Source organism: Pyrgilauda ruficollis, unplaced genomic scaffold, assembly GCF_017590135.1.
Source record: "Pyrgilauda ruficollis isolate IOZ18807 unplaced genomic scaffold, ASM1759013v1 scaffold480, whole genome shotgun sequence".
Taxonomy (NCBI): Eukaryota; Metazoa; Chordata; class Aves; order Passeriformes; family Passeridae; genus Pyrgilauda; species Pyrgilauda ruficollis.
The window spans coordinates 2,838-16,919 of record NW_024526378.1 but is presented as its reverse complement, the minus strand read 5'-3'; the positions used below and the strand labels follow the sequence as shown (position 1 = coordinate 16,919).

At 46.1% G+C, this 14,082-nt stretch overlaps 2 gene segments (V, D, J or C); both read left to right on the top strand.

The window, feature by feature from the left end:
• LOC121360044 overlaps window positions 1-5,760 on the top strand; it is a 19,193-nt gene extending 13,433 nt beyond the window's left edge. Inside the window, 4 exon segments of the C gene segment in view lie at window positions 2,031-2,306; window positions 2,936-3,043; window positions 4,906-5,022; window positions 5,642-5,760. Of these exon segments, the coding sequence occupies window positions 2,066-2,306; window positions 2,936-3,043; window positions 4,906-5,021 (465 nt within the window).
• Window positions 5,761-7,572: 1,812 nt separating this feature from the next.
• On the top strand, window positions 7,573-8,665 carry LOC121360045 (the record flags this gene model as incomplete). The annotated part of the segment is given in 2 exon segments: window positions 7,573-7,692; window positions 8,370-8,665. Coding segments are annotated over 2 exon segments (336 nt in total), but the record flags the coding sequence as incomplete, so codon positions are not given.
• Window positions 8,666-14,082: the final 5,417 nt, after the last annotated feature.

Here is a 14,082-nt window from a genome sequence, read left to right as displayed (position 1 = left end):
AATGTGCGGAGTAGGGATTATAAGAAGCCTTAGCTATTCCTATCTTTCTTTGGAATTCCGTGATGAACAATAAAGGTGCATGCCACCCCAAGCTTTTCTAGGGAAATGTGAATGTTGGGGTGGCAGAGGGATTTTTGATGATGATCTCTGTGATCCTAAAGAATCAGGTGCATCCCCCAGGAATTGTTGCTTTGCTTTCAGAGGTCTGCATGTCTCTAAAGTGTGGCAAGAACGTCCCATGTTATTTTGCATCCCTAAAACTTCCTGTTCTCCTTCCAGAAAGACATGGGACTGCCTTGGGTGCTGCCAAGTATCTGTCCATGTCTGCAGGATATGATGCATGAGAATAAATGTGTATTTGGGAACAATCTCAGAGCTCTTCCAATTCCTAAGGGACAAAGGAATGCAAATTTACCATTGTGGACGGAGACCTTTTCTTTCCTTGCTGTTCAATGAATTTCTTTTTCCACCAAATAGCAGGATATTTTCAGAGCTGCACAGGGACTCTGGAATTATGTTTGACAGTAAAAGACATTGAGTTTAAAGTATCATAGTGCCTTTCAAGTCTGCTGAGATACTTAATAAGTTGAAGCCAATATTTTCTGGATGTGAGCAACCTCCCCCTTTTAGTTCTGAATTACTTTGGGAGCTGCAACTTAAAATACGCATTTTAAAATATTTAGAGCAAAAATAATTTACTATCCAGGCTTTTGCCAGCTCCCCAAATCAAAATGACGAAAAATAGCAACCATTAGTGTTAATGTGGTATACTCCAGTCATATTCTGTTGAGGCCTCAGTTAAGGTTGCTAAGGCCCATTACTTTCTGGAATAGGGGGCTCATCCTGTGACTGATGAAAGCAAAAGAGAAGAACACATTTTTCTCCAAATAAATTTTCAGAACATAAATGTAAAACACCAATCCCTTACAGAAGCAAGCAGTGGTATGAATTCATGGCTGTTTTATCTGGTAATGCAAACTAGTGGGACTCGGGGTGAGCCTTCTGGGGTCAGATAAAACAAATCTTCTGCTCTCTGAACTACAATTGCACTGGGTACATTATTGCTTGCTGAAGATCTTGCCCAGGGAGCTATTGCAGAGAAGCAGCCTCTTTGTATTCTGGCTGTTTGGAAAGCCTGGAGAGGAGACCACATGAAAAGCCTTTCAAGGTTTTCTCAGAGAACACAGAATGCACTGACAGGCTCTGGCCAATCCTGGTACAGCTGGGAAGGAAATGCTGGATTTCTGGTGGGTGTCTGGTTGCTGTTGGTGTGGACAAGTGTGTAGTTCTGCCTGTTTGATCAGGAGAGCTGACCCATCAAGTTGTGGCAGAGCACAATTTGCCTTTCCCCTCAGTTCCTCAGCAGTGGCATAGGGCTGATGGGGAAAGGTGTAAAATCAGAGCTCCTTGATCAACCTTCCATCAGTACAATGGAAGAAACAAAATGTTAGAGCTGGGGGATCTCTTGACCCACCTGCAAGGCAGACACCATGCAAAAGGAAAAGCCTAATGCACCTCTCTTTACCCAAGAGACCCCCCAGGATGCTCCGGGCAAAGCAGTCACGCCAATCTTTGTGGATGTCTCTGACAGCCTTTCATAAGCTGAGCCCTTTCTGGCAAGGAAGGCTGCTGGAGGATTCTTTTCAGTTCCATGTTTTTACTCTAATTCAAATTGCTAATCTGAGTTAAATCCTGACATTGGTTTTTGAGATCACGCCCGATTCGCTGCATATAATCTGACCTAGAGGGAAAGGTATTTTGTCTAATAAACAAATCATGGTACCACAATGATTTGTTGGCTACTAAATTCTTTTGACACCAATATTTTTGTTGTAACACAGCCGGCTGTGAGTTTAAGCAATCTTCTTTTGTTACTTAGCTGTATTGGAAAGTAATAATGACATAAAAGACAGTGAATGACAATGTTACAAAGTAGTCACAGATGGAGTACATGTGAGTTTTTGGTCACTCAGCTGACAGGCAAGGCTGCAGTAAAATCAATCCTGTCCAAACCTTGCTTTTCTTTACAGACATTTCAAAATCTTCTGACCCTCAAGTGATTGTGATGAAATCAAAGAAACTGGAAGAAGGCAACAGCACTGGCAAAGCAGCTTGTTTGGCAAGGAACTTCCCGACAAAGAACATCAGCTTGGAGATGCCCTCTCAGGAGGTCGTCTATGAACAGAGCACATCCATTTTGACATCCGAGGGGTTGTACAATGCAATTAAAGTGGCCAGGGTGACAAAAGACATGGAGGTGACCTGCACGGCCAAATTCGACAACCGCGTGATAACAGCACAGCCAGGTACAGTTTGGTGGCACAGCTGTCACTTACTTCTGGAGACAGTGGCCTGTGGGCTTTGTGTTCTCCTTCTGGACAGCACTGCCCTGGGCAGCCAGCAGAAATAAGAAATTTGGGATTTCAGGAGGGAGAGCTGAAAGATGTTTCAAAGCAGTGAAAAGAAATGGTTTCAACTATTTAATTCCTTTCAGATTCTTTTTTGGGGAGAAGACTGAAGACACAATCTATTTGTTCAAAATGTGAATTTCCTTGTGACTGAATATTTTAGCCTATAGCAGCAAACCTGTTGCAGCACAAGCTGGAACAGCCCTTCCAATACCAACACAACGTTAAAGGTGGCGTATGCTGTGAGAGTTTTTTAATTAAATGAATTGTTATATTTGGTGGGTTTACTCTTTTAGTCCAGAAGGTCATTCACATAGTAAAACCAAAACAATGCAGGACCTCTTCTGTCTCCTGCAACTGCATGGAGAAATTGTCTTTTCAAATTTATGTCAGAATTAATGCTGACCTGCTGAGGCCCAGTCAGTACTTTCCTCCGATTTTCTATGAGAAATGTCATCTGAACATTTTTTTAATCCTGTGTAAATGGTGGGTATAGTTTACAATGTGTTTTCTTTATCATGCTACAGAAGAGGAGGCTGAAGAACCAGTAACAGGGTTTGGAGAACCAAACAGAACCAGAACAGTGTCAGGGGCCAGTGACAGGGTTTGCAACAGCACAGCCCCCTCAGCACAAGGTGAGTTACCCCAACAGGATGTGAAGTTACATTGCTCTCTGGGGGATAAAGGCATGGAAATCTATTTTCTCCAGGGCAGAGGACTCAGAACACAACACATTCAGCACACACAAGCTGCTGTTCCAAGGTTGCTCCTGCACTTACATACGAGTCCCAGCAAAAAGCAACAGGGACAGACCCTGGGCTCCCATGTTGTTGCCATGTGTTCTCTCTTGGCTGTTCCTTTGCTGCTCTTCCTTTCCCTGAAACTGTCACCTGAGGATTTCCCACTTTCTGCCAAGATCACAACACCAAAAACTAGACCATGATCTCTCCCCTCTTTTCTGATCACTGAGCAGACCCTGAAGAGCAGAGAGTGAACATGCTGTCCATGGCTGTGGGCAAAGCAGTCACGCCAATCTTTGTGGATGTCTCTGACAGCCTTTCATAAGCTGAGCCCTTTCTGGCAAGGAAGGCTGCTGGAGGATTCTTTTCAGTTCCATGTTTTTACTCTAATTCAAATTGCTAATCTGAGTTAAATCCTGACATTGTTTTTTGAGATCACGCCCGATTCTCAACATATGACCAGACCTAGAGGCAAAGGTATCTTTTAAAAAAAATAAATTATAGTACCACAATGATTCATTGATTACTAAATTATTTTGAGAGAAACTGTTTTCTTGTAAGACAGCTGGCTGTGAGTTTAAGCAATCATCTTTTGTTACTTGCATGTCCTATGAGGAGGAATAATGACATAAAAGACAGTAAGTGGGATTGTTACAAATTAGTCACAGATGGAGTATATGTGAGTTTTAAGTCACTCAGCACTCAGGCAAGCCTGCAGTAAAATCAATCATGCCCAAACCATGGGGTTTCTAACATACAGTCCAAAAACTTCTCTCCTAGAGGTCATTGTGGAGAAATCAACTACACCACAAGATGCTGGCACCACTGTGAAAACAACACCTTTGCCAACGACTTTCCATACCAAGAACTTCAGCTCTGAGGAACAGAACACAACAGAGCTGATCTGCACGGACAAGTCTGACAGCAGCATGGTAACAATACTGCCAGGTACAGTTTGGTGGCACAGCTGCAACACATTTCTAGGGACAAGATCCTGTAGGGCTTGGTGTTCTCCTGCCAGTCAGCATTGCCCTGGGCAGCCAGCAGAATTCAGAAAGATACTTGGTATTTCAACAGGGAGAGCTGAAAGACGTTTCAAAGCATCTGAAAGACATGGTTTCAACTGTTTAATAACTATGGGAGAAAGAGGAAAGACACAATCTGTTTGATTAAAACATGAATTTCCTTATGACTCCATATTTCACCCTGCAGCAGCAAACTTGGTGCAGCACAACCTGGAACAGCTGATCCAACACCAACAAAAAGTTCCAAGTGGGGCATGTTTTGAGGTCTTTTTACTAAATCACATTTTATATTTTTTGATTTTCTGGGATTGTTTCTGTACTCCTGAAGGTCATTCAAGGTGCTGAAGGGGCTAGTAGGAGTGTTTGCAACAGCACAGCCCCCTCAGCACAAGGTGAGTTACCCCAACAGGATGTGAAGTTACATTGCTCTCTGGGGAATAGAGGCATGGAAATCTATTTTCTCCAGGGCAGAGGACTCAGAACACAACACATTCAGCACACACAAGCTGCTGTTCCAAGGATGCTTCTGCACTTACACACAAGCCCCAGGAAGCAAAAAGCAACAGGGACAGACCCTGGGCTCCCATGTTGTTGCCATGTTCTCTCTCGGCTGTTCCTTTGCTGCCCTTCCTTTCCCTGAAACTGTCACCTGTGGATTTCCCACTTTCTGCCAAGATCACAACACCAAGACCTAGACCATGATCTCTCCCCTCTTTTCTGGTCACTGAGCAGACCCTGAAGAGCAGAGAGTGAACATGCTGTCCATGGCTGTGCTGGGTTTGAGAGTCCTGCTGGCAAAAGGCATCGCCTTCAATATCCTCATGAGTATCAAGTTGTTTCTTTTCTGAGGTAAGGGAGCACACAGCTTAGTGTCTGGAAAGCCTGGAAGCATATGCCAGAAGTCACTGCCTTTCCCTGTGTCTGTCCCTAGCCCCACAAGGAATCATGCCTACTCATCTGCTCCTGTTTCCATTTCACAGCCCTTGCAAGTATTCTGGGGAAAAAAGACAACAACAACAATTGAACCACACACAAGAAAATCAATTTCCCCCTAAAAAAGCAATTAAGACAAGTCCACCTTGACTCCAAAAGGACAAAGGAAAAACCATTTTTCTGTATTCAAATCTCAGTTCTTGAGGCTGGTTCTCAGATTTTGTTTACCAGAGAAACTCTGGTATTACCTGAACAGCCTAAGAAATATCTCATTGACTATATCAAGTGACAAAGCACAAAGCCTGGAGAAAAATCCAGACAAATAAGGATTCAAAGGCAGGGATCACAAAACAAAAACATGTGAGAGTAAAGAGATGAAAGGGGAGAATTTTAAAATTAAAGTATCTGAAGAGAAGCAAAAGATTGTCCAGCCTAACTTTTGTGAGTGTATCTGTCCTCATCTGACAGTTATCAAGCAGTCGTTCATAGGCCCAGTTTCATTAAATGCACTTTAAACATCCCTTTGCTCTTCCAGACATGGGGAATGAACCCGAAGAAGAGCAGGAAAGAATGTGAACCAGCAGAAGAAGGGCGTGGAACAAGCAGGGGCAGAGCTGCAGACAGACACCACCCAGGACACAAGGCAGCNCACCTGCACACGGTCCTTGGCAACAGCTCCAGACAGTCCTGCTAGAGCAGGGGATACCCAGTCACCTCCAGAGATCTCTTCCAACCTCAATCCTTCTGGTGTTTCTGTGATTCCTTTCTCATACTGGGGGCAATGAGAAGAAGTTCAAAATTTCTTTATATACCTTTAGTCAGGGGTTTTGTTCACCTTTGCCCAGGGGGAAAGGAACTGAAGTTTCTTTTCAATGGACTGATCCAGCACGCCAGGCCGGATTAGCTTCACATCCCAGCAGATTGGGAGCAGCACAGAAGATACACAAAAGATAACAACCATAAACCAACATCAACTCCAAACATCAGCCCTGGCATGGTCAGAGACACCTGGTCTGGGAAAAGATCCATGAGAGAACCAAGAATGAGAACCAAAATAACACTGAAGGTGAAGGGATCAAAAAAAACCAAATACTACAAACTGTGGAACTTGGGACCAATGATCATTGAAGCAATGAATTTCCCTGGGTTTTGACTGTAGAAGTACAAGAACACTCCAGTGAAAACCTTGTGTGATGGAAGGATTTTCTCTGCACAATCCAGGCAATGTGTGGATGAAATGATCTCTCTTGCCCATCTTGGCCAGAATAAAGTAATGCCTTGATCCTCTAACACTAAAGCTGTGGGAGAGTTTTTGTTTTTCCCACAGTTTCAGTGACAAGGCCACCCACAACATGAACTTCAACAAAACTTTTGAAGTAATTTGAGGAAAATTTTCTCCTCTAGCACATTCATTTTTCCTACCCCTTCGTGAGTCACACACATGGAGTGTGGTATCCAACATCTGTCCTGCTGAGCAACCCAAAATGGTGAGAGCTCACTCCAGTGGCAGAGAACATTAAAAGCATCCTGAACGAATAAACCTCTCTCCAAGAGGTTAGATGGGAAAACATAATAAAGAACTCTGTGACAATGGGCAATACAAAATAGCTTTTTGTACCACTGAATCCATCTGCTGTCTTACACAGCATTAACAGTACAATGTAATAATCACATTACTGCATCTGCTGGGTATAATCTAACCTGTCTGTTTTGTGTCCTGAAATACTAAAAAGTTCCTGGTACAGTTAGGTCTGTTGATGTAAACTGAACTGTTTTCTCTGGTCTCTCCTGCTACCTTCTGGCCAAAGTGTTTATCGTTCTCACAACACTTTCAAATTCATGAAATCCCGCAAATAGCCCAAACAGGAGATAAAAAACAAAAAACCAACTAACCAAAGAAACCACTGAAGCTCATTTAGGAACATACAAAGGGTGAGGTTCCACAGACACAGGAACAGCCCCAGCAGCATTGGCACCAGTGGCTCCATACCTAATACAACTAATGCTGAGATCAGATTTGTCTCCAGCCCACTCTGCGCTTTTCTTATCTGTTCTTACCTCAACTATTCACACCCATACCGGATGCCAAATGAGGCAGTTGTGGTTTAGGAATGGTATTTCCCAATTTAGTGTTCCCACTGAGCTACTCCAAAGCAAGCCTGAGGCTCTTTCACAGGATCACGGAAAGTAGGAATACAGAGAGGGCTTAACAGAAAGATGGGGACCACTATTTAGTGTTCCCACTGAGCCACTCCAGTCCAACCATGAGGCACTTTCACAGGATTAAAGAAAGTGTGAATATGGATAGGGCTTAACAGAAAGATGGGGACCACCAAGGGTGAGAGACACCCAGGAGAGCACCAGGAGCTCCAAGTTCTGCTCCTCATGCCCCACCTCTCCCCCTCACTGCTGTCATAGGCAGAGGGAGGGACCAGCAGGGACTGGGCCTGAGAGCAGTGACAGAGGCCCAGGCAGGGCAGGTGTGGGCAGAGCTGCTGTGCAGGCACAGAGAAGCTGGAGAGAGGCCACACAGAGCGGGCCTGGCCATGTGGAGTGCCCTGTGCGTGGGCTTCTTGCCCATTGTAGGTGAGTGAAGGCAAGGGCTGATGGCCCCAGGAGCTGAGCGTGGCCCTGGGCTCTGCAGGGCTCTGGGGAGCTGTGCTGAGCGCTTGCAGCCAGAGCTGTGCCCCAGCTGGAGCTGCCCAGCCATGCCTGTGAGCTCGGCACCTCCATCCCAGCTGCCTCCTCTGCAGCCCGGGCACACGCAGGGCACCTCCCAGCTGCACTCAGATCTCGGGGCCCAGCGCTTTGCCCTGGCACTGGACACTGCTCCTGGGGCATTGCGGCCCCTCTGGCACAGACCAGCTGGGGCATGGCAGCACAGGGCACAAGCCCCACTGCCTGGGACAGCCCTTTGTCTTTGCTGTGCTCACCCAGAGCAGGTTCACAGACAGCACAGTGGGTTCCTCACCATGCTGTCTTGGCAAGGACAAAGGAATTTGTCCCCCCATGGTGCAAATCCTTCCTGCTTCTTTGGGGAAATTCAGGAAAAGCTTCCTGTCAGACTGGGTGGAGGGAAATGTGGTGTCTCCATCCTTGTGAGCCTTGCTAGCTGCCACCAGCTCTGCCCATCTGTGTCAGCTGGCTTCAAAGAGGAGGATTTTGTCCTCCCACAGTTCCAGTGCCCGTCCAAAGCCCCACCAGCACTGCCCTGACCTTTGCTGGATCTTGCAGTGATTGTGCCTTGTTGTTGCTCTCTGCAGCAGTGTCTCTCGCTGGTGCAGCCACCTTGGAGCAGCTCCCCAGGGAAGTTTCCGTGCAAGAGGGAAAAGCAGTCACCTTGCAGTGCCGCATGAAGGGGGATACTATGAGGTACTACTCCGTCTCGTGGTACCGTCAGGGCCCAAGTGGCTCTCAGGAATGGATTTACAAGGAGGATGGCACCTATGGCGAAAGTTTCAAAGACCGCTTTAAGATAAAAGATGAGAAGTTCATGAACAGATTCCCACTGCAAATCCTGGCAGCAAAGCCAGAAGATGCAGCAACCTACTACTGTCGTGCAAGAATCACCCTGGAGCAGCTCTGCAGCAGAGTGAACCAAAAACCAGCAGATGGGGAAGACAGATCGCTCAGCATTTCTTTCTGGCAGCTGCTCCCCAGGGCTCTTGTCGGGCAATGGCAGGTGCAGGAAACATCCCTCTGGCTTGGGGGCACTAAAAGGCACTGCAGGGAGGGCTGCTAGAAGGGCTGGTACCATTGATGGTGCAGGAGGATCTGTCCTGGGAACTGCACAGGCTGCAGTTTGGGCAAGTGCAGGTTTAGCGCACGTTTCCTGGGCTCCTGTCCAGCACGCCTCATTTCTCCTCGGTGCCTTGGCTGCAGAGCCATGGGATGATGGGGATGTGTTGCTGGAGCTTCCAGAGGGCTGTGGTGGGTGCAGCCCAGCTGTTCAGGAAAGCCAGATCAGCATTGATCTGGCATTGCTCTACATTGATTGACATTGCTCTACAGGGTGGCTGCTACAGAGCACCTGACCAGGAAGAAGGAGTTGAGACAGTGTGGTGAGTTGACTTTGCTTGTCCTCCAGGGGCTCAGCAAGCTGCTGTCTCAGTGCCCTTCCTCTGCTGGACAGGAGGAAAACCACACAATTTATGTTTCTTGGTCCAGATATGACCAAGAGATGTCCCTGCAGTGCCATCATATGCAAACACATTGACTTGGGGAAAGCAATTTAAGTAAATGCCAATCAAATCAATATAGGTTAGTGAGAAACAAGAACAAGTCATGAAACATCTCTTCCATGTGATCACTGCACATGGATGGTGAATGTGGCTTACAATCACTTCAAAACATGTTTTCTTTGCCATTTCTTCTTTCTCATTCTCTTCCCCTGCTTCAGTGTGGAGTCCAACCCATGGATGGCATTTCTCCAGAAACTTCTCCAGTACAGGTTCTTCCCTCTGGCTGCAGTTCCTCACAAACTCCTCCAGCCCAGTGGGTCCTTTCCATGGGGTGCAGCCCTTCAGAAACACACTGTGGCACTGTGGCTCCTCTGTGGGACACGGGTCCTGCCAGAAAACCTCTTCTGGCGTGGGCTACTCACTGCATGGGACCACAGCTCCTGTCAGGAGCCTGCTCCAATGGGAGCTCTCCATGCAGTCACAGATTTTGTCAGGCCATGCCCACTTACTCCCGTGTGGGTTCCTGCACTGTCTGCATAGTCAATATTTGCTCCACCACCTATCCCCCACTAAGTGAGAGGGACAAACCTTGGTTTTCAACCTTGGGCAGCTGGGGAATATCTGCTCTGGTCCCTGCAGCACCTCCCAGCCCTGCTTCCTAAATCCTCCTCCTTGCTAATTGCAATACTGATGCTTAGAAGAATGAGTCCTGCCTGAGACTGTGAGATTTTACCTCAGCGTTTGTTGTTCTGAAAGCCCAGACTACACCAGCTCTTCCCAGCTCAGAATACCCTGGAGCAAAGACAAAACCCTGGAAGGGCAGCTCTGCTCAGCTTCTCTGGGGCTCCCACGGAGCCTCAGATGTGGCTCAGCCCAGGAGGGGAGAGGGACAGGCAGGAGCAGAGACTGGAATAGGGACAGCAGAAAGGCAGTGAGTACAGTTAATTTTCTTCATAGTAGCAGGAATGGGACTGTGTTTTGAATCTGTGCTGGAAAGAGTGTTGGTAATTCAGGGGTGTTTGAGTTATTGCTGAGCAACACTTACATGGAGGGAAGGCCTCTTCTGCTCCTCATTCCACCCACCAGTGAGTAGCTGAGGGTACCCAAAATGTGGGAGGGAACACAGCTGGTTCAGCTGACCCTAGTTGACCAAAGAGGGATTCCAGGCCGTAGGACATCATGCTCAGCATATAAAGATAGGGAAGAAGAAGGAAAGCGGGGATATTGAGTGATGGCATTTGTATTTCCATGTAATCATTAAACCATGTAACCATTAACCATGATGGATCTCTGCTTTTCTGGAACAGGTTGAACTCTTGGCTTTAGATGGGAAGTAGTCACTGAATTCCTTGCTTTGCTTTGCTCATACATGCAGCGTTTGCTTTATTTATTAAAGTGTTATGTGCTAAACACATGAATTTTCTTACTTTTACTCTTCCAATTCTCTCCCAGTCCAATGAGGGGCAAAGGATCAAGCCGCCCATGTGATGCTTAGTTACCATTGGTGGTTAAACCATGACAAAGAAACACAATGGGCACTGAAACAACTGCAGTTTGAACATGGAAAAGCAGAACTGAACCACATGGATACTTCATGATGCTTAGGGAGTCTCACAATAACATTGCAGTAATACATAACAGTCAATTAATTGTATCTGAGGAAAAGGAGACAGTGCACCAGGAACTGCACTGCTGAGATGGACTTTCCCAAGACATGATGAAAAACTCCTTCCCTGCACTCCCAGCTCTACCACCATGTGAATAAACACGGGTGTTGTTCTTCTGAGCACTTGTGCATTCATTTCTTTCTTTACAAGTGTAGGCATTCATGGAAGACATAAGGAGACCTGTGCAAATGCATCCATGGGCTTGTTCAGTGAGCACAGTGCCCGAGGCATCTCAAACAGGAGTTACAGATGCCAGAGGGTCAGACAGTTGTCCCCAGGCTTTGCCACAATTCCCCCCTTTGGTGCTGTCATGTGAAAGCAGGAGGCTTCCTCAACCCTTAGTGTGAGGAGATTTATTTGACCCCTAGTGTTTAATTTGTCTGTCAGTGCCCCAGAAAAGATGAGACCCTTGTGCCCAACCACTCGGTCAATGTCCAATTAGGGGACACTGCACTGAGCCATCCTGCTGGATCAGAGGGCAGCTCTACTGACAGTCAGGGAAACACCATCAGCCTCAGGGAGACCTCTCAGCAGGTCTTCCCCTTCATTGGAGTGTGTTCCCTACTGATGGTAACTGCCAGCGCCCAGGAAGGATTCACACTGACAATTTCAGAATAACTCTCCTGGAAGCCCAGGAGCCGTCAGAGAGTGTTCCGCCCTGCTTGTGGGAGGCTGGCTACCACTGCACAGCCCTGCTGTTTTCTGCCCCCAGCTTAGGCCTTTTGGCTACACTTTAACTCTACACCCTGTGTCTGCCCAACCCCCATGGCTCCTGCCACAACTTCAGAGATCTTGCTACACTTTGTTTGCATCCCGGGTGTGCTCACCTCTGTCCTTCCAGCTCACCACTCCAAGGTTCCTGCTGCAGCACATTTCACCACCCACAGTGGCACTGAGACCGGCTGCTCCCCGTGAGTTTTGCAGATGCAGCCACCTCCCCTCTCCTCCATCGCCTGAGCCGCCATCGCCTCATGAGGGAGACGAGCTCGCGCCACAGCGCCCCCTGCTGGATCGGGGGAATCATCGCACCCGCCCTGCCCGGCCGGGAGTCAGCAGCGCCCCTGCTGGCTGTGACCGGAACTGCACCAAAGGGGAAAGCGCCTGCGGCCCAGAGAGGCTGGGACCGCGTGTCTGGTTCTGTTTGCTGCTGCTGTTTGTTTGGGTTGTCATACACGTATGTATTAGTAAAGGACTGTTATTCCTCTTCCAATATCTTTGTCTGAAAGCCCTATAGAATAAATGATACAATTATATAATTATAATTATAATTATATTTATATTTATATAAAAAGTTATAAAAATTTGGAGGGAAGGGGTCATATTTTTCCATTCCAAGGTAGATTCTCACTCCCATAGCAGACAGGTGTCTTTCAAACCAAGACATATCTCTAGGACATTGATAGGAAAAAAGAAAGGCAGAACTGAGCTTTTAAAGGAACAAAATGCCACTCTTTGTGGCTTGTGGGTGGCTGTGAGCACAGGTGTCTCTCTGTGGCCACTCAAATGGAAAGGGGCTGTTTAACGGCCTGGGAGATCTCAGCGAGGAGCAGGGTGAGGTCTCCCTGCTCTGGGAGGATTTGCCAGCCAGGGCAGGGGACGTGAGAGGCACCTGTGTGTGCCCAGGCCTGGTACAGGAGGGGTTTAGAGCTTGTTCTCTTTTTCGTGCCAAAAGCTGAACCAACTGCAATCCTTGCCTGAAAGGGTTCCCATCAAATCAGCACATTCTCCAGCTTTCCTGCAGGACTCAAGCAACAAGGAAGAGAAAAAAAGTTGACACACTTAAGGGAACAGCAAATGACCATATCCCTGTTACCAAAGGGAAATAGTAGCCTTGATGTTATAATCATTGATTAAAAATGAGAAATACAACTCTAAAAAGTTGACACACTTAAGGGAACAGCAAATGACCATATCCCTGTTACCAAAGGGAAATAGTAGCCTTGATGTTATAATCATTGATTAAAAATGAGAAATACAACTCTCCATGGGGACAACAACAACGCAAACAGGATGAAATCATGCTATTTGTGGCTTAGAACTGCATCTGAGGATTAAGAAAATGCTCTAGAATTCCAGGCTATCATTATCAAAAATTATTAAAGCAAGACAAAAATCAAATTAAAAGCTGACTTCAGTCAACTATAACCAGATGTTCCCCACCTGGAAACTCATTGAAAAGCACATACAAACAAATCAAAACTCCAAACAATGGACAACTCAGTGGTCAAATAATCAGTTCACAAGATAAAAAAAATTAAGCGGAAAAAAATGCTCATCTAATTGGGACAAAACTCATATGAGCCTTATAAAAATGGAACTCACATAAGAAATACAAAAAATTAAATAGCTCAGTAAATAAGCATCTTTAGGTCATTAATGAAAAGAGAGTCAGTGAAAGCGCCATCAGCTGAACCAAAATATCTTCTGAACAATTTCTAAACATGCACAGATTTTTTTCTTTGGCATGCAAATAGGCTTTAAGGACAGATGAGCTTGAAGGTCCAGAAGGACTTAGGGAATACAGAATGAAAATTGATATAAAGTTATTCAGCCTGAGTGAATTCTCCCCAGATACAAATCAGGGCAATATTTAATGACATTAATGCTAACTACTCAATCTGACAAAAAAATAAAAGCAAGGGTGATAATGATATTTTTATTTTAGGAATCCTCTGCAAGAGTGTTAAGATGTTTAGAAGTGGAGCAGTGTAGAGGGACAGGAAAACAAAAGGCAGCACTACAAAGACATGAAAGAGGAGACATCACCTGACAATGACAAAACCCACAAATGTTTTTGTAGAACTGTCTAGCACAGTGTGAACTACATACCACAGTGACTGAAAACAACTGAACCACCACACACAAACTGTCTCCCTCCCTTCTCTTGCAGGAGGAAACACGGTGCCTTTACCTCATCTCAGTTTTCTCAGACAACTGTGTGCACAATTTGATTCCTAGAATTACTCAAACATCAGAAAACCTCTCCTATTTTTCCAAGACCAATTTCTTCACCATTCAACCTGAGACCGTGGCTCTCACAGACAGGTCATTTTAGACATTTAATAACCAGCTCCAGTTGAACAAGGGGGCAGGAAGCATCTGCAATTAAGATATTTTCATTAAAGTTC